This window comes from Pollicipes pollicipes, unplaced genomic scaffold (assembly GCF_011947565.3).
Source record: "Pollicipes pollicipes isolate AB1234 unplaced genomic scaffold, Ppol_2.1 Scaffold_4740;HRSCAF=5597_pilon_pilon_pilon, whole genome shotgun sequence".
NCBI classification, from domain to species: domain Eukaryota; kingdom Metazoa; phylum Arthropoda; class Thecostraca; order Pollicipedomorpha; family Pollicipedidae; genus Pollicipes; species Pollicipes pollicipes.
This window is the reverse complement of record NW_023596545.1, coordinates 23838018-23856585: the sequence shown is the minus strand read 5'-3', so window position 1 is coordinate 23856585 and position 18568 is coordinate 23838018. Positions and strand designations below refer to the sequence as shown.

Here is an 18568-nt window from a genome sequence, read left to right as displayed (position 1 = left end):
TCGATAAAATCCTTTCTAGAACCTCCCTCGACACATGTGCATCGACCAAGTGGGATTGTCGAAGAAAATATGTCAAGTTAGTATGTATCCTTGTTCATACCTTTGGTATAGACAAAAATGAGGCATTTAGGTTTTCATAGACCTTTAATCTACCTCTGGAAAGCTTAACTCAAATGGAGGAATGCGTACATAGTTCTAGTCCAGCGAGATTATCAAGTTACATGATGAAGCGACCGAAGCGACCTTAGGTCACGAGACATGCCGTGATGCCCAACTATTCGACAACACCACGCTAAATGCTGCGAAATGTATTGGCGGAGCTCATGAAATTAAAATATAATTTGTCTGTAAACGCTTCGCTGATGATGGACGGCTTTTGGCTGCTGAGCTCGCTCCATTGTCAACCGGTGGCATCTGCTCTGAGCGCGTCACGGGAGATTCTACACATACGCACACACAGGGGGAACACAGGGATTCCTTACGGTCATGGGTGTCCTTGTACACCAGGGGTGTAGTGTTCTTTCCAGTTGGGGGGCTGCAGCTCCCATCCCACCCAACTTGAGCTCCAGACCCCCAACTTTGTGGAGAAAGTGGGTCAAATTTAGGAATAAACTTGTTTGTTGGCAAATTCTGCGGGTAGTTTCCGTCATTTTTACTGTCCAGCCCCCCCCCCCCCCCCAACTCATTTTGTGAAACTACGCTCCTGTGTAGCGCTATGCGCTGCCCCTGCCCTGGTGACCAGGACAGCATTCACAATTAGCACATTATTTCAGTCCCATTCAATGGTCATGGCCGTTTCTTTCTACCGTGCTAAATGAGTTGCTGATGTCATGGTAGGTGCTCATGCACACAGGCACGATGGCAGGCACCTATGTGCCCAAGAGTCACCTAAAGCACCCACCTTGCGACCTGGGGTAGAAAGTGCATGTTGTCAAAATCATATAAGAAGCTTACGTTGTGCCAGGAGAATACTTCCTTAATCTTTGTGCGCCGAAAACTGCGAAGTTTTTTTTTAGTTATCATGTTTGTGCTCCAAGTCGCATGGTCAACCGAATATGCAGCAGTTGTTTGACGTTCCCAAATTGTCGGACTATGAACGACGAACTGTTGCTGTGAAAGAATTCGAAATGTCGCTGTGAGAGAGCTCGAGGTGAGAGCCCAGATAGGCGCTCGGAAAGCTTGGAACAAATGCTAAAGATAAAAGTTGAAGCCTTGGAAAGCTCCATCGGCTATTTGTTGATGAGAGATACGAGAGATAAGAGAAGAGATGCGATAAGACACGTATTATACATAACTGTGAAATACATAAATCTTAATGACGAAAATGTCGACAAATCTTGCGGTTCAACAAAAACGATAGTAATCCGTTCCAGTCATGAGTCATCTGATGTTGATACGGGGGATATGTTTCATTTATCATGGAAGCTTCTACCAGGGCATTCACCGACGTCTACATGACGAAAGGAACTTAATCCCCAAATCTGCTGAAGAAATACGTTGCCTGCAGTGGATTGAAAACAAGCCAAAGATCGCTGAAAACCATAAGTTGTAAGTGTAGTGAGCAGAATGCGGTTGAAGACTTACGTGAAAATTGTCATCTTACTCAGGAAACTTGAGCTGCAGGGCACAACAGAGGAGCGGTATCGCGCAATCCCCTCCCCCCCCCCCCCCCTCTAAGGCTAGGACGTTTAGTTTTTCACCAAAGAGGGTTTCCGACTGAGAGTAAAAACGGCGTGATGCGCGCTCACCGAGCTCCGGGTCCTTCACTTAACAAAATTCTGGCAGCGCCCCTGTTCAGGGATTGACTACTCGCACCATTCCACTCGTGACACACCCATTATGTGAACGTAGTGAATGTACTGACTCCGGCGCATCATGAACACCTTTAAATAATCTGTTCAATTAAGGAAATATTAAGCACGACAGCCCACTCCAATCATGGAAAAGACTTGTGATACATGGGATGGGGATTGAATAAGAACAGATTAAGATGGAATGTTATCGGGATGATGTTTTTTCAACATCCCCTGAATCACATTGACTTTGGGGCATAATAATGTCTAGGTCCATACAAGAACCATCAACCCATGTTAAAGTCGAGAAACAACGAGGGAGGACATGCATGTGCACAATAATTTCCTAAGCAGGGACGTGGTCTCCAGAGGACTCACGACAGGCACCACAGTGAATTCACCACATGCTACAGCAGCTTCACATCCTCACGATATCTCTGTTGCATTTTCGCGGGGCTTCTCAAGATATGCTTTTGTATACTGGAAACAGTGATGTGAAATGAAGCGCAATTCAGACGTTCTTAATTCATGCTTTAACCCAATGTCTGGGGATCCAACGGGCTCGTCCTGCACCCCCACCCCCATCTCCCCAAACCCCGGAGGACGGGCCCGTGCGCCTACCCCTGTGTGCTCCTCTGAGGAGGTGTAGGGTTTGACGTCCCTCACGCAAGTGAAAAGTTTCAGCTATGCGTTCAGCCGTCCTAAAGCTACGGCAAATCGCAGGAACTCACTCATACAAAGGGAATTTTGGCGAACCGGGTGGAGGGGGACAATAGGTTTACACTGACTGATAGCATCGCATGCTACCGGTCAAATGAACGCTTTCTTACTTACCAAGAATTGAGAATAGGTTCTGAGATCGAAGGCTGTAAAGTATTATCCGTGGTTAAAGCACAATTCAGGGTCTCCATATGATGCTGGCCACTCGATTTTGAAGCTGTAATGAAGTTGCATGCTGTTGGCCGGACGCGGGGTGTTTTAGAGGATTCGAACAAATGCAGCGTTTTTTTCTCCTTTGATTACAGACCATCACAGAGGCGGCGTTGAAAAAGTGTGACGTGAAAGATAGCGGGAACCTTGCACTGTAGCGGGACGGTGAACTACTACTGCCACCGACTTTACTGACAAAAACCAGCGCTTCTTACGCTGGCTTTTAGTGAAATGAATCCATGCGTTGATTTGCGACAGCACTTCTTCTGTACGGCCTGTTCCTTTGCAAACCCTCTTTTCTACGTTCATATTTATTCTGTCCCAGACAGCTACCTACACAACATTGGTCTACGCAGCCACCTGCCGGTGGGAAATGACACTACGAAGCCAAGCTATAGTGCCACGGACACAACAACTCGCCAGTGGTGAGCACGGCGATCGAAAATCAACACGCGAAAATTAACGCACTCCACAAAACCGCTCCAACGTAAAGCTTCCGCCACAACTGGGCGGTGCACGGCGCGGCGGCTGGCGGGCGTGCACTGTGCACGCGGTGCAACACACAGATCACGGGTGCACTGAACGCATCACGGGCCTACGACTGCGCCTCAGCCCTGTCCACCGATCTGCTGGCGGCATGGACGACGGCATCGGTGATACGGCGAGCCACAGGATAGAGAGCTTATTGCAGACTGTCGCACCACCGCAGAGCCGGTGGGCCAGCGGCGGCTACACGGGTACGACATGACCTAGCTACCGGTTCGCGACGGGCTACAGGCAGCCGGCGCCCGGCGCCGCACCAAACGTAACGTCACACGGCAACGATATGTGATTGTGAAGCTGGAGTGAGGCATCTTACGCGTGCTGCGGGATGCGTGCGGGATGTACCACCGGCGTGCTTGGTTCACTTCTATGTGATGGTGCGTGGGTTTCGGATGCTCACCCGCTCCTCACACAATGGATAATCCGGGTCCCAGTTTGATTGCGAAGGATCACAGCTGCACGATAATGCCAAATTGGGGATTCAGAACAACACCGCAGCACCTGCTTACTCCAGCGGGAGAGGTGGGGCGCAATGCAGCACAGTAGGTTTCGCCGCATATATCTTTAGAAAGGGGATGCTGTTTTGCAATAATCGGTGCTTCACGCAAGTCTTCCCGTAGCCTGAACATCTGACTGGCGGAAGGCAAGACAACCATTAAAAGACTATACCCTTCCCCTCCCTCCCAGACATACAGAACTCCACCACGATCCTTCGTGAAGACCGTGCGAAATAATCACCGTAGAGTGCCTATTCCCGGTAAAGTGAAGCCAAAGCATTTCTGCCTGGACGGCGATGATCCGCTTAGCGAGCATTTCCTGAACACTCTCCGCCCACCCATCACAGCTTAAGCAATGGACCTTCCACGCCATTGCAACGCTCCCCGAAATCCGCTCCCACCCGCCGGAGTTATGTGCACAAGCGGGATGCCTAGGTGCACGCTTTGTACGATCACTTCCGCGCCTAACGGCAGCCCGCGGCAGCGCCTCTTTGGTGTGCAAACACGTCGTACAAGCGAATTTAGGCGGTGGGCAACAGTGAGAGTCAACGGTGGTGGACGAAGGTGCCGACAAACACACACACCCTAACGCAAAGCGGAACAGCAAACAGGGGTCGACGCACGCCGTGACGGTGTGTCGACGCGCGCCGTGGCGGTGTGTCGACGCGCGGTGCCCAGCGCGGGCAGCACCAGAGACCGCGGCGCACGAGGCCGGACAGCGGGGCTTCAGTCGGCGGATGACGCGCGCGTGCGCGGCGGCGCCGGTGCCCCGCCGCTCTACCGTATCACAGGCGGGACCAAGCTGCGTTCGGTCGGTCGGTGGAGCGTTCGGCGGGCGCGATCGCCGGCGGACGGTGGGCTCGGTGTCCCAGCTGACGCCCGCGCCAGGTGACGCTGGGCTCAGCCGGGCGCCTTCCCAGCCGCGGCGGAGCCCAGCTGACGACGGACCCACGGTCGGCCAGCAGACGGCGGAATCAGCTAACAACCAGCTGGCGATCTGGCCAGCTGGCCGCGACCGTCCGCGCGCGAGCGGCGGGTGGTGGAGCCGACCGGCAGCCGCGGCGCCGGTTCAGTTGTGCTGCGAAGTCTGCAGGAAGCCGAGCGCTGACCGCGGGTCGTGGTGCAGACGCAGGCTCTCCTGCAGGCGGAACGGGTCGGCCAGCGGATCGGCGGCCGGCGGCGGCGGCTGCTGGCCGTACAGCTCGTGCGACGAGCGGATGGCCAGGTCCGCCTGGAACATGCGCAGCTCCGACTGACCCATCATGGTCTCCGCCTGCGAGCTGAGCGAACGCAGCACGTCCAGCGAGCGCGCGCTCTCCGCCTGCGAGTTCAGCGTCGACTTGACCAGCTCGGCCTGCGTCTGCTGAATCATGGCGCGCATGTTGTCGCTGGACCGGACCGGCGGCGGCGGCGGCGGCGGTGGCGGCGGCGGCGGCGGCGGCGGGGGAGGCGGCGGCGGCTGCTGCTGTTGCTGCTGTTGCTGCTGCTGCTGCTGGAGCGACACCGCCGGCTGCTGCATGCCCAGCCGGTTGAGCATGTCGAGCCGCGAGGAGCTGGCCGATTCCATGTGCTGCTGAGCATGGCCGCCCATCGCCTCCGCCGCGCGCTCCATGTCGCTGCGCCCGCCGCCTGGCGGGAGGCCCGGCAGGTGCTGCAGCATCGAGGTGACGCCACCGGCGCGCGGCTCCAGCTTGGCCTCGGCCGGCGTCGAGATGCGCGACGACGAGTCGGAATGCGCCGACGGCGAGGCGGCCGACACGTTCGTCATCAGCGACGACCCTACCGTGCTCATGCCCGACATGGACATGCCCGGGAACATGTGGCTGTTCATGCCCATGGAGGAGGAGGCTGCCGCCGCCGCCGCCGCGGCAAACAGCGTTTCGCGCTCTCGCCGCTCGGCGGCGGCGCGCGAGAGGACGTACTGCGCGGCGAACTGGTGCTTCGGGTCCATCCGCATGTGATCCATGTGAGTCAGGAACGCTGCAGCCGCAGACAGGGAGGAATGTCACCATTAGTCATATACACAAGAAAGTGCGCATAAACCATGCACCAGAATAATCAATAGTTGGCTGGTCTCGCACGAGCTTGGAAGAATCCATGTCAGTGTCGCGATATGTCAGCGTTATGGCAGCATAGCTCAAGCGCATTTCATCAGTGGACGTCAGTGATATGGCGCGGCCCGACTTCTGCGTATGATATGTGAGAAGACCACGCGATGGTTCCAGGAGTGAAGTGCCCTACGCAGTTTGGTGGGCTCCAGCCTCTTGCCTAAACTTTGAGAAGAATAGGGTCGAAAGATGAGGAGCAACACATTACTTTTTAATTTTTGAACATTTTTGACCCACAGTTGTCGTGCTCAGTCTCCCAAACGCGTTTTGCAAAACTACACCCACGCATTGTGTATCAAATTCGAAGTCAGGCCGAAAATGCTCCTGCAGACAGACAACTTCGGTTAGAAAGCCGGGCTAGGGCGCCCATCACTTGACTCACCCGACTCGTGTGTAAAGACGGCCTGGCAGACGGAACAGGGCCACATGCGCAGGGGCGACGCCAGACCCGCCGCCTCGGGGTGCGTGGCCATGTGCTTTCGAAGCGAGCCCTCGTTGACGTACTGTTTGCCGCACACGGGACACGGGTGGTTCGGAGTCCTCCGCTTGGCTGAAACAACAGCAGATGGACGGCCGTGTGAACAAGGCAACGCCATGAGAGCAGCTCTTTGTGTGCACGGGATCATTACAGCCGTAAGACTGGCACTTCTTGAGGATGTCTCTGGTTGGAGTAGTGATGCTAGCTGCGCTTTGTTTGTGAATAGTCATCTCAAAGATACTGGAGTATTCCTGTCCAACTGCAGCCCCGCAGGCAGTCCTGTCGACTATGGGAACATTAGCAAAATCAAACAACCGCTGATGTCAGAAAGCCACGAATCCTAGCCATGACAGCGCAGCGCAAAGACATCTCAAGTCTTTCATATAATAACGGTGAGTCGGTTCACTTGACAAGCATCTCGTGCCTCTGGCAAGATAAGCACGAGCGGGTCCGCGTGTTGGCAGATATGAATGCACTGCGGGCGTCCGCACGCCCGCATCATTACACGACCATTATAAGCTGACAGGATTGATAGCTGCTGGTAACCAACCCTCGTGAGTTCCAGGAGTCTCTCAAGTCGGCACCTATCGTTCACAGCACACAGCTTAACTCCAGTTATTTCATTCCTCATGTCACTGATAATGCCGAGGCACCTTGCAATGCGAGGGGAGGCCTCTTTAGCGTCGCAGACACCAGGAATCACAGCGGAGCTGGTCCTTCAGGTGGACAGCAGTTAGTTAAAAGTCGAAGACCAGTTGTCAACCCCCGAATAGGTTGCGGAGTCGCCGTGGCCCATTATCTAGATGTCCTTCAGCCCAGGTGGCCAGTGGATTCCACAGCACTGTGTCCTATGGGCTAACTGCAAAGCACCTCGAGCGGGGATGTCGAGCCGTTCACGGGCATCGCGTCCTGCTCAGATGGGCCGACAGAGAACCAATCAGAACACGTGACTGGAGCATCAGCTGGGTCCATCGCTGACGAGGTCGGCTGACGTGACTCTTCATCCGGCCCCCCTCACGCCCCCCCCCCCCCCCCCGCTTAGGCGTGGTACGGTTTCGACCGCCAGCTCCAGCCGGGAAGGTCGAGGCCTGTGGTCCATGCCGCATGCCCTAACCGGCTTTGTTTGGCCACACCTGGTAGGACGTGCCGAGGAACAATGCCTGACAAGCCCTGACTGCGGTGAGTGGTTAAATGGCTCAGTAGCGTGGGTTTTGCTCTGGGCGTCTCCGCCAGGCGGCAGCTGACGTGCCATTCAAGCAAACAACTGGCTTGGCCGTCAACCGAGCGTCCCTTTTAGCAAACTGACCTCTCCGGCTGGAGGAATAGACCATTTCAGCCGGACCAGCTTTCCAGTGCTTCCTGCATGTTCAACTGAACACGCAGTGCACTGAAGATCCCAGCTAGATCCGCAGTTAGCTGAACACGCTGGCTGTTTGCCAGCGGTGGACTGAACATCATCGCGATAAACGCGCAAGCAAATGAACAGCGCAGCTAAAAATGGACTTATCAACATCGTCGCTGGACCTGTAGTTAACTGGAGATCCCATCTGGACCTGCAGTCAGCTGAGCTTCCTAGCTAAATCTGCAGTCAGGCGGGTGATCCAGTAACCCCACAGTCAGCTAAACATTCCAGCTGAGCCCCGGTCATCTGAACACACCAGCTGAACCTTAAATCAGCTATACATCCCAGCTTAGCACGCCGACTGTTGTGTGTCCATACAGCCAGCTCCGCGGGCTTCCGAGCTCGCCACGGTTGCAGCGTGGGCCTCCGAGCGCACCACCGTCGCAGCGTGGGCCTCCGAGCGCGCCACCGTCGCAGCGTGGGCCTCCGAGCGCGCCACGGTCGCAGCGTGGGCCTCCGAGCGCACCACCGTCGCAGCGTGGGCCTCCGAGCGCGTCACGGTCGCAGCGTAGGCCTCCGAACGCGCCACGGTCGCAGCGTAGGCCTCCGAGGGCGCCATGGTCGCAGCGCTCACCTGCCACGCCCGAGGCGTTCGGGTCCTTGTGCACGTGTTTCATGTGCTCCATGAGTGCCGCGCCGCCCAGGTACATCTTGTGGCACATGGGGCAGTTGACGGCGTTCGGACCTCCGATAAGCGCCGCGTGCTGCTGGAACAGACGGAGCCGTGAGTCTCTGTGGTGCTGGAATACACGGAGCCCTGGGCCTCTGTGCTGCTGGAAAGACGGAGCCGTGAGTCTCTGCGCTGCTGGAACAGACGGAGCCGCGAGTCTCTGTGGTGCTGGAATAGACGGAGCCGTGAGTCTCTGTGGTGCTGGAATACACGGAGCCGTGAATCTCTGTGGTGCTGGAACAGACGGAGCCGCGAGTCTCTGTGGTGCTGGAACAGACGGAGGCGCGAGTCTCTGTGGTGCTGGAACAGACGGAGCCGTGAGCCTCTGTTCCGCCCCATCGGCAAGGGTCTGATGGCGGCCGAGATCGCCTCTCGCAGATCAGCAGCGGCGGACGCGGCACTTATCGCGGGCACCGAATGCAAGACACGCCTTAACTTCATGGGACTCCACCTGCACGGATGCAGTGGTACACAAACACTTCACAAACACTCGTCATTTGTGCTGCTACATTGACGGGATCAAGCGGAGTAGGTAGCTGTGAGCTTTGCCTGCAAAAGAAAGCGCGAAGAAGGGGCACCGACAGCATCACAAGCTCTTGAAATTCTTTATCGTTTATCCAGGAATATGGTCATGTTCATTCGGCATGACACGGGTTCAGCCTTCATCACCTACCGCACCAGCACGTGGTTGCATCCTGTGATCGACCGAGAAATAACGCTTTTCCATGGGTATTTTGCGTACGGTTTCCATAACACATGCATTCAACGTCGCCTGCAAATGGGGAGAACAGATGGACAGGCGGAGGACAAACACAAGAGCCTGCGCAGCGTCCTGAGTCCGAAATGCATTGACGTCAGCCGACCTTGACAAGCGCCAGCTACTCGGACTTGCGCTGGGGGGGGGGATTATGGGGGGTATGTGAGTGACCGTTAGTGGCACGTCGAACGCGCCACCAAAGCGTCCGAGGTCCCCCATCCGAGCACAGTGCGCAGGACACCGACCCAGCTGCGACGACAGGTGTGGGCAGTTATCTCCACGCCTCGCCCGATGACAAACAGCCCGACAGTAGCTGCCGCAGCGGCTCGCCCAGCACGTCAGCGGCTGATCAGCTGACCGACAGCGGCCGGGGGCGACCGCGGCGTGTCGGCCGGCGCCGCCGCCCGAGCCACCCTCGGACGGGGGCGGCACCGCGACAGTGTCAGCCTCGGTCGCCACCGGCCCGGCGCGCCGACCGGTTTGTACGGTACGGCTGCTGATCGCAGCCGATAGGCGCCGAAACGTTAATTGTGCGCCGCCGTCGGCTGAAAACTGGTCGTCGCACCTATTGTTGGCCGCGCACCTCCAGCGAGTCAGTGTCTGTGAGGAGCCGATCGCTTGCGCAAGAGCTGCTCAGGCCAGCGGCGTCCGAGGGTCCGCAGCACAGCACAAGATCATCCACTGTTAGCGATTTTGCTATTTTTCGTGCCTCCAAGTGGACTGCATGCCTGCGGCTTCGGAGGCTCTTGAGCGCAGCATAAAAACCCCGTTCTTGGTGGTTTGCTAATCATAGGCCCACCTGATGGACTAACAATGCAATGAATCGGGGTTGATAGTACATCTCAGTCAGTCTCTGTGATAGTACATTTCAGTTCCATGTCTATGCCTGTGACACCGGCGTTCACAACAGCGTCGGGGAGGGTGGAGCTCTGATTCATCCGATCGACCAAGATAGCAGTGATTCATGTCACACCTGGATAATGCCCTGGATGCATGGCAACTCCTCGAGCGACAAAGCCACCCGTTTCGTTTTAATCTGCCAAAAAATGCCTAGGGAAATCTCCGCATTGATACAACTCCAGGTGTGCCCCTGGAAGTTTTAGAGACTTATCCGGAAAATGTCACCAAATGGGAGGCCACGTCCGCAAGGAAAAGTTCAAGGGCCGTTGCCTCATTGTGTTACAGGACCAGCCAACAAGGGAGAACACTCATGGTAAACAAGGGGCGCGTGCGCCCCCTCCCCTTGCAAAATTTATGGTGTGTGTCAGTATGTGCGTGACTTAAGTTATAAATCCCACGTAGACACGTACAAATAAGAAAATTGGAAACACACGATGCTGTTTTATGACACTCATAGAATTGCGCGAGTCTGCGACACGCCATGCTCGGTTCTCAGTAAAATTGTTTCTTGTAATCCCCCTCCCCCCCCTCCCTCCCAATGTGAAACAGAACGCATGTCCCCACCAGCCACAAAACACGCCAAAGCTCGCGTCAATATCGGCACATGGCTAGCACATATGTAACACCGGTTGTTCACCGATCAAGCAAACGCTGCTGAACGCCGCTGGTGACCTTCCTCGGCCATTTTCCGTCCCAATGTCCCGTGCTGGGGGAGCAGTTTCACGACTCGCACGCACTGATTGTAAGCACGTCTAGAGCGTCACTTTTTCCCGCGCGAATTCCCATTACGACCACCTTTCTCCCACGGAAAACAGGACACCGTACGCTCGCCGGCAGCTTTGTAAAATATCCTGTTACGGCGGCAGCAAATAGAAAAACGGCACAGTTGCCAGTAAAAAGGTTTAAAATAAACAATAAAACGTTTGCAAAAACGACAGCGATGTAAACAAGATCATCTTCCGCACAATGGCGCTCTCGGCAGCACGCCGCCTTTTTGCCGCCGCTCCTGGGAAGATGCGCCTTTTTTGTACGGCCCACGCGCTGCCGTCCAGCTGCTGCGACGCATCAATACGGAATCGGCCGGCAATTGGCTCGCGCGTAAAAAAGCGCGCGCCGGCGATGGCCGTAATGACGGTGGCGGCGCTGGTAAAAACGGTGCGAGTTTATCCCAGAGAACGCCATCAGAACACAGCTGTTGGCCCCATGTCTTCGGCTCCAGCATCTGGTGGAGAGGTGACCACGCAATGCTTCTGCACCTGCTAAATTGGAAGCCCAGGCGCCCGCATGCTCCTTGGATTTGGGACATGTAGCGCGTGCCAAGTGTATAGTTTCGCAAAGAGGGCTGGTGGAGGGGGGGGGGGGATTGGCATGAAAAAGATGACACCTACTCTTAAAACGCACCAACAAGTGGGTTTCCCCCAAGGTTCGATTCACTTTTCTCCCAAAGTATATCAAGCCCAAGTTGGGCCGCTGGGGTCCCCCCCCCCCCCAACTGAATAGGAAACTACATCCCTGTCACATGCGATGACTACCCTTTACGGACCGGAGGATCTCTCATGCGTGCGTTCTGTGAGGATAGCATGACCCTCATTGCTGTCCTCTCCAATTTTCCGCACTGGCTCGGGAGCTGTAAGCACCTCTGCTAACGTTTGCGCGTGTAGTATGCCTCTACCTGGTATAGAAAGAAACGTAGTGTGCCCTACAAAAGAGCGGTTGCTGACAGGGCACCAGGATGACTCATGGCGCAGCGCAGCTAGGATTTGCCTCAGGTCACTGGGCTTCAAACCCCAATGAATCTAGTCGTGGCCGTGCCCATGCATGATGCCATCCCGGAGGGTGCGTGCATAGAAGCATCGTGAATATACATGTCCCATCCTTTTAAATTTGTGGCATGTAATGCAAAGTACGTGACTAAGGGCGGGCAGCTAAAACTTTCAAGTAGCCACGTAAAAAGAGAGAGGTCGATACTACACAATGCTATGCGAGCAAGTAACTGCGCGCGTCTGCAGCGTGCTAAACTCGGCTTTCAGTGAAAATATTTGGGTTGTGCCCCCCCAACCCCCCACCCCCTCCCATCGCGAAGTATTGCGTCCGCACCTGCCTCCATCCAATACCTCTGACCATCACTCCAGTTCCACCTGTCCTGCTCAGCCCCTCATTCAGCCGCGCCTGCCTCCATCCAATGCCTCTGACCATCACTGCAGTTCCACCTGTCCTGCTCAGCCCCTCATTCAGCCGCGCCTGCCTCCATCCAATGCCTCTGACCATCACTCCAGTTCCAGCTGTCCTGCTCAGCCCCTCATTCAGCCGCGCCTGCCTCCATCCAATGTCTTTGACCATCACTCCAGTTCCACCTGTCCTGCTCAGCCCCTCATTCAGCCGCGCCTGCCTCCATCCAATGTCTTTGACCATCACTCCAGTTCCACCTGTCCTGCTCAGTCCCTCATTCAGCCGCGCCTGCCTCCATCCAATGCTTCTCACCATCACTCTACTTCCACCTGGCCTGCCCAGCCCCTGTCCTGTCCTGATCAGCCCCTCACCCAGCCGCGCAGTGCGTTTCCAGGAAAGTCAGAAGGAGGTGACCAGTTGGTGTTCGCGACTTCTGCGGGTCGGCATGGAGGTGTGCTCGTGCTCGCTGATGGACGGGCATTTACTCGCGTTCGCGCCATATTAACGCGCGCGCTTATTGAAGAGCACAGGTGCCTTGATCTCCCGGAACTGTCTGCCCACAGGCTTACGGGCTGTCCACATGAGATGAACGCAAGCTTACAGGCTACCCACAGCTCACGATACGTCCACAGGTTCACAAGCTGTCCACGGACTCATAAGCTGTCAACGGACTCATAAGCTGTCCACGGACTCATGAGCTCCCCGCGGACTCACAAGCTGTCCATGGACTCACAAGCTACTCACAGGCTCATAAGCTGTCCACGAACTCCGAGTTGTCCACGGAGTTAGGGTCTCTCTACTGACCCACGAGCCGTCCACGGGCTCACGAACTGTCCACAGGGTAAGGGGCTGTCCGCGGACTCCCCGAGACCTCTGTGGCGTCCGCTGGACGGAGAGGTGTGCTGCGCCCGAGCGTGCGTTCGTGGGAACGTTCGCTCCCTTGTCGCGCACCTGTCAGTCGGCCCTCGAGCCGGATTCCGCGCGGACGGGCGGCGCGGGAGCCCCGCGCCTGCCACCGGGCGCCTAATCCCACGCAAGCGCTAATCGCGCCGCGCGGCAAGTGTTTGCGACCAGCCAGAGAAGTCCGAGACAGACAAAGAAATGTGTTCGAAACGTCGCGGCGCGCGCTTCTCGAATATCTCCGATGACGGACGGACCATAATTCAAGCACAACGTCGCAATTAGAGCCGCTGCTAATCGGAGGACGATTTTTGCCGTGATGGGGGCGGGGAAGGGGGGAGGGGGGCACAACGAACACAGAAGCTGGTCCTGCCGGCCGGTCGGCCAGACGGGACAACCCATCCGCAGCCAGCGCCGGCTGTCACGCTGATTAATGACAGCTAATCACTCCGATTTAACGACCGATATCGGCGGGCGGACTTTTCCGTGCTCATCTTGCAGCGAGCCAATTAGCGTGCACACTGCACATGTCATCGCGGCGGGGACGCAGCATTCCCACGGCGGCGGCGGCGGCGTGCGTGTGCGGCCTGCGGCCTCTGTTCGGGGCACCGGTGGTGCGGCCGATTTGCAGAGGCACGCCCAGAGTGTGGCGTGCCCTCTCGGCACGGGCAGACCAGGGGAGGGCACGCTGTGCTCTACCGTGAGCAACGCTTCGGTTTTACAGTCGACAAAACTGGACATGGAGATGGCCCCGGTATTGTCTTCGACCGGACTGAATTTCTATTATCTCGCGATCTAACGGTGCAGATATTTCCGTTGACTCGCGCTGTTTACAGGCTCATTCAACCCGCCCCTCTTTCGTCGTTCACCGCTTAATCCTCGCCCTCAACCCCCGCAACGTCCCGTCTGGCCGGAGCGAGCCGCGCCCATCAGGCATGAGACGGCTCAAGTGCGGCCGAGGCGCGGCTCCTCCTGAGCTCCCGCGCCGAGCACAGCTGCCTGTTCCGGGTAAGGCTCGGTGGCCGAGGTCTGCCAGGTGGCCGCAGTGTTATTCGACAGCCCGCCTCTCTCCTTGGCACCCTAGTCCTGAAATGGCCACTTCTGGTCGAGAACGGGCTGCTATCAAACGAAATCAAACAGTCCCAATGCCTGTAAAACTGGATCATTTTCGAATTCACGTGCAACACTCGGGCCTCCTTAGATGTGTAAGTGTCTTGCTCGGCTGAAAGCCCAAAAGCTGGTGGGCGTCGGAGTCGACACACCACATTCCAGATCCCAGATCCAACGATTACCTCCCACACACGTACCAACAGACGCGTCCGCCTGCCAGTGCGCGCCGCCGTCGTGTTTCAGCGTTGGAGGTACCAATAGTATAGTGGCTACGCTGCCCCACCCCCTCCTGGGGAATCAGAGGCGCGCGATGCGACTCCCCCGCGATGCTCGCTCCTCCTGCCAGGGTGGGAGGCAGGTGACGTCATACAGCCGCAGCAGCTGAGCGCATTGTAAGCCCCCAATGACGTCTCAACACAGCCGCCGACCGTTTTAACCTCCGGACCTAAACAAAACCAATCACGTCGCTGTCACCCGCAGCAACGCCGGGCGGAGCCACGTTCCGTGGTCACGCCTGCTGAAACCGGCCACCCCGGCCTGTTGGCCGACACGAGCGGGAGGGGGGCGCACCCGCGGGGCCGAGGTGACCGCGGCGGCGGAGCGGCCCGCCGCCGGTGGACCAGAGGTAAAACTGACTGGGAGCGTCCGCGACCGGTCCCAGTCACAGCCACACGCCAGCTGCCGGCCTTCGGTGACCTCTGGGTTACAGGCAGGGCAGTTACAGACAGGGTGGTCCCAATCCTCTACCTGAATACTGAAAATTGTTTGGGATTGCGGTGATGCGGATGTGCTAAGGTCGGTGTTGGCGGTTTCCCTATGCATGTTTTTTTTTTGTACGGGCGGAACGCTGGCTGCTTGGTGGCTTTATGTGAAGTGGCTACCAGCCACTTACTAATGCCAAGCGTGAAATGACATATCGACTTTTGAACTGACCACGTGTGAAGCCCTTTTTAAGTTCACATTTCCACATATCCAAACGTATGGAATATATACGCAGGCAAACATGAAGAGAGAGAGAGAGAGAGAGAGAGAGAGAGAGAGAGAGAGAGAGAGAGAGAGAGAGGGAGAGAGAGAGAGAGAGAGAGAGAGATAGAGAGAGAGAGAGAGAGAGAGAGAGAGAGAGAGAGAATCGAGAGAGAGGTAGAAGAGGAGAAGAGAGAGATAGAGAGGAGAGAATAGAGAGCATATAGAGGAGAGCAAGAGATATGATCGCAAATGAGCCAATAGATCTCTCTGAGAGAGAGAGGAGAGAGCGCAATGAAAAGTCTCAAAGGTCTCACGTTTGTCCATGTCCATAGCCCGTCAGTTCTCAAGCAATGCGATTTGTCAACTGGCGCCCGACCGTGGACTGAGTCGCCCAGCCGACCGTTGCCTGCTAGAATAGGAGGAAAGATTGAGTACACAGTGCATATGTCAGATCCATTTGAATGCCTTAGTGGCCTTGATGGCGTGTGTTTTCAGGGTCACTGACCTTGGTGGTGTGTGTGCGCAGGCTGCTCTCAGTGGCGAAGCCCTTGCCGCAGATCTGGCAGTGGAAGGGCCGGTTCTTCATGCGTTCGATCTGTGTGTCATGGTTTCGCAGGTGCTGCTGCAGGTTCGACAGCTGGATGAAGGCGCGGCCGCACTCGGGGTAGTGACACTTGTATGGCCGCTCACCTGCCGGGGAGGGGGACGTTAGAACGAGCTGGAGAAGGGGACGTTAGAACGAGCTGGAGAAGGGGACATTAGAGTGAGCTGGAGAAGGGGACGTTAGAGCGAGCTGGGGGGGAGACGGGGTAGCGGTCACTCCCAGCAACCGAATCTGTTGAAGGGCGCGTGCGAGGGAGGTGCGCGACACGCCGTGACGCGCCGTAACACGCCGTGATGAGCCGCCACACGAGGTGCGTGACACGCCTTACACGCCGACGTCAGAACGTGCCAGGTGCGACAGTGAACACTCGAGCCATCATGTGCGTCCCGCGCAGTGGCCTTGCAATAACCGCTCCGTCGTCCAGGCCGCGTTACAGGCCCGCCCGCGCCTCTTTTCCCGCAATTGTTCGCGGGTAGATCGTGCACAGCCTGCGTGCAATCGGCCTGCCAGCTTTGCTTGTTCAAAATGCCTTTGGAGGGCGGGGGGGGGGGACGTTTCCTGGCCATCGTGCAAGTGCCCGACTATCTTATATAACACACCCACGTAATACGAAATAGCTGGTGGCATGAGGGGTTCTGTATGCCAAATCCCGTTTTCTGTTCACCGAGCCCGCCAGGGGCGTAACAAACGGGGACCACCAGTCGTGTGACGCGCCGCCGTCACTTCGCACACGCCGGTGATGCTCTCGGATGATTCGCCCACTGACGCTGCACCTGTCATACGCTGTCACGTGGTTCCCTCGCGCGGCAGACTGGACGCGGCCGTCTCAAAGGCAACGTCGGGCGGATGTTACAGTACGTATTCACTTCTGTCGCGGCGTTGCACTGTGTCTCAGCTACCAGGCCTAGCTTTGGGGACGCACCACTACCTGGACGAATGAAGATGGCTTCGGCGTGCTACGGGTGACGCATGGTGAAGGCAATGGGTCCATTTTGAGCCCCGTTCGGCTTATCCCGCTAAGCAATGACTTGCTGTCACATATACGTTATCGAAAACTTGAGTTGCTTACAACTGATACTCAGCTTATCGACCCCAACCTGCTATCTGCGGGAAGTAAAATTTCGCCCATCGCAGTTCGTTTCATTGAGCTGACTTGTTCAAACTAGACTACAGCTACATCCTTCAAAGACCCGTAATGAACATTGTAAAATGATGGCGTCAGAACATGCATGGAAACTTCTCTGTGCTCTCTCGCAGCTCCGGAAGTCCACCATCGCGGACCGTGAAGACGCTGAGTGTCGTAGACATCCGCCTGACCTGGGCCAAGCATGTCTCAAACACCGCGCGACGCTGCCGTCGTCCTCCTAGCGGGCTGGCTGGAATGCGGCGCTGTATGCCGCACAAGACACGAGACCGACGCCGCGCGAGCAGCAGCTGCCGGCGATCGCGCCGGCGCTGGCTGGAATGCGGCGCTGTATGCCGCACAAGACACGAGACCGACGCCGCGCGAGCAGCAGCTGCCGGCGATCGCGCCGGCGCTGGCTGGAATGCGGCGCTGTATGCCGCACAAGACACGAGACCGACGCCGCGCGAGCAGCAGCTGCCGGCGATCGCGCCGGCGCTGGCTGGAATGCGGCGCTGTATGCCGCACAAGACACGGGACCGACGCCGCGCCAGCAGCAGCTGCCGGCGATCGCGCCGGCGCTGGCTGGAATGCGGCGCTGTATGCCGCACAAGACACGAGACCGACGCCGCGCGAGCAGCAGCTGCCGGCGATCGCGCCGGCGCTGGCTGGAATGCGGCGCTGTATGCCGCACAAGACACGGGACCGACGCCGCGCCAGCAGCAGCTGTTGGCGATCGCGCCGGCGCTGGCTGGAATGCGGCGCTGTATGCCGCACAAGACACGGGACCGACGCCGCGCCAGCAGCAGCTGCCGGCGATCGCGCCGGCGCTGGCTGGAATGCGGCGCTGTATGCCGCACAAGACACGGGACCGACGCCGCGCCAGCAGCAGCTGGTGGCGATCGCGCCGGCGGTCTCCCGCAGACGTCGCTGTTTGGTCGGCGCGTGCTCGGTCAACCAGCTGAGACGAATATAAAGATGCACGACCTCCGGTACCCGCGCTATCGCCGCTCTTGGTCACCGCCAGTGACATCAGGGAGAGTTGGGAGGTGAAAGGTAGACGATGTGGTTGGTAGAGCGTGACTGCCATGCCGTGTAGAAACAGCTCCACTCCCCCATCGGCCCCGCCCTAATACGAGAACAGACTATCCGCCGTTCCGTTGCATCCTTCTGTGTCACGGGGACAGCCTTGAACGACCTTTTAGAAGCATCTCGACCTCGGACCGAGTCTACATGACGCTCATTCCTGACCCGTGCAGGTCTGACATGGAGCCGCATGCCGACAGGAATCCGGAATGCACCCACCTTCGGTAATTCCAACGCCTGGTCTCGCAATGCATGATAAGCACGCTTAGCTGGCTTTTGTGTAACAGGAAAGGTTTTGATGTAGTTAGTGTATAGGTGTCCTGTATTATGTTATTATACCGTCGTTACTGTGACAACTCCGCATTTGGAGAGGAATGCGATGAAGGCTTCCGAGCACCAGATTTGATTGGAGTTAATCGTGATCGAATGCGCGAATCACGGCCTGTAACCCAGCAGCAATAACTGCAGGACCCAGGTGTGACACCTCACACTCAACACAACTATTGCGCCCCCTCCCCCCCCCCCGCCATCC

At 57.1% G+C, this 18568-nt stretch overlaps 1 protein-coding gene across 1 annotated transcript in view; it reads right to left on the bottom strand.

The window, feature by feature from the left end:
• Nucleotides 1–4832: 4832 nt before the first annotated feature.
• LOC119098075 (zinc finger protein 384) overlaps nucleotides 4833–18568 on the bottom strand; it is a 54701-nt gene continuing 40965 nt past the window's right edge. The window contains exons 3-7 of the mRNA XM_037221002.1: nucleotides 15729–15913; nucleotides 8326–8455; nucleotides 6254–6421; nucleotides 5455–5743; nucleotides 4833–5151 (exon numbers count right to left, since the gene is read on the bottom strand). Of these exons, the coding sequence (XP_037076897.1) occupies nucleotides 4833–5151; nucleotides 5455–5743; nucleotides 6254–6421; nucleotides 8326–8455; nucleotides 15729–15913 (1091 nt within the window). The remainder of the gene's footprint in view (nucleotides 5152–5454; nucleotides 5744–6253; nucleotides 6422–8325; nucleotides 8456–15728; nucleotides 15914–18568) is intronic.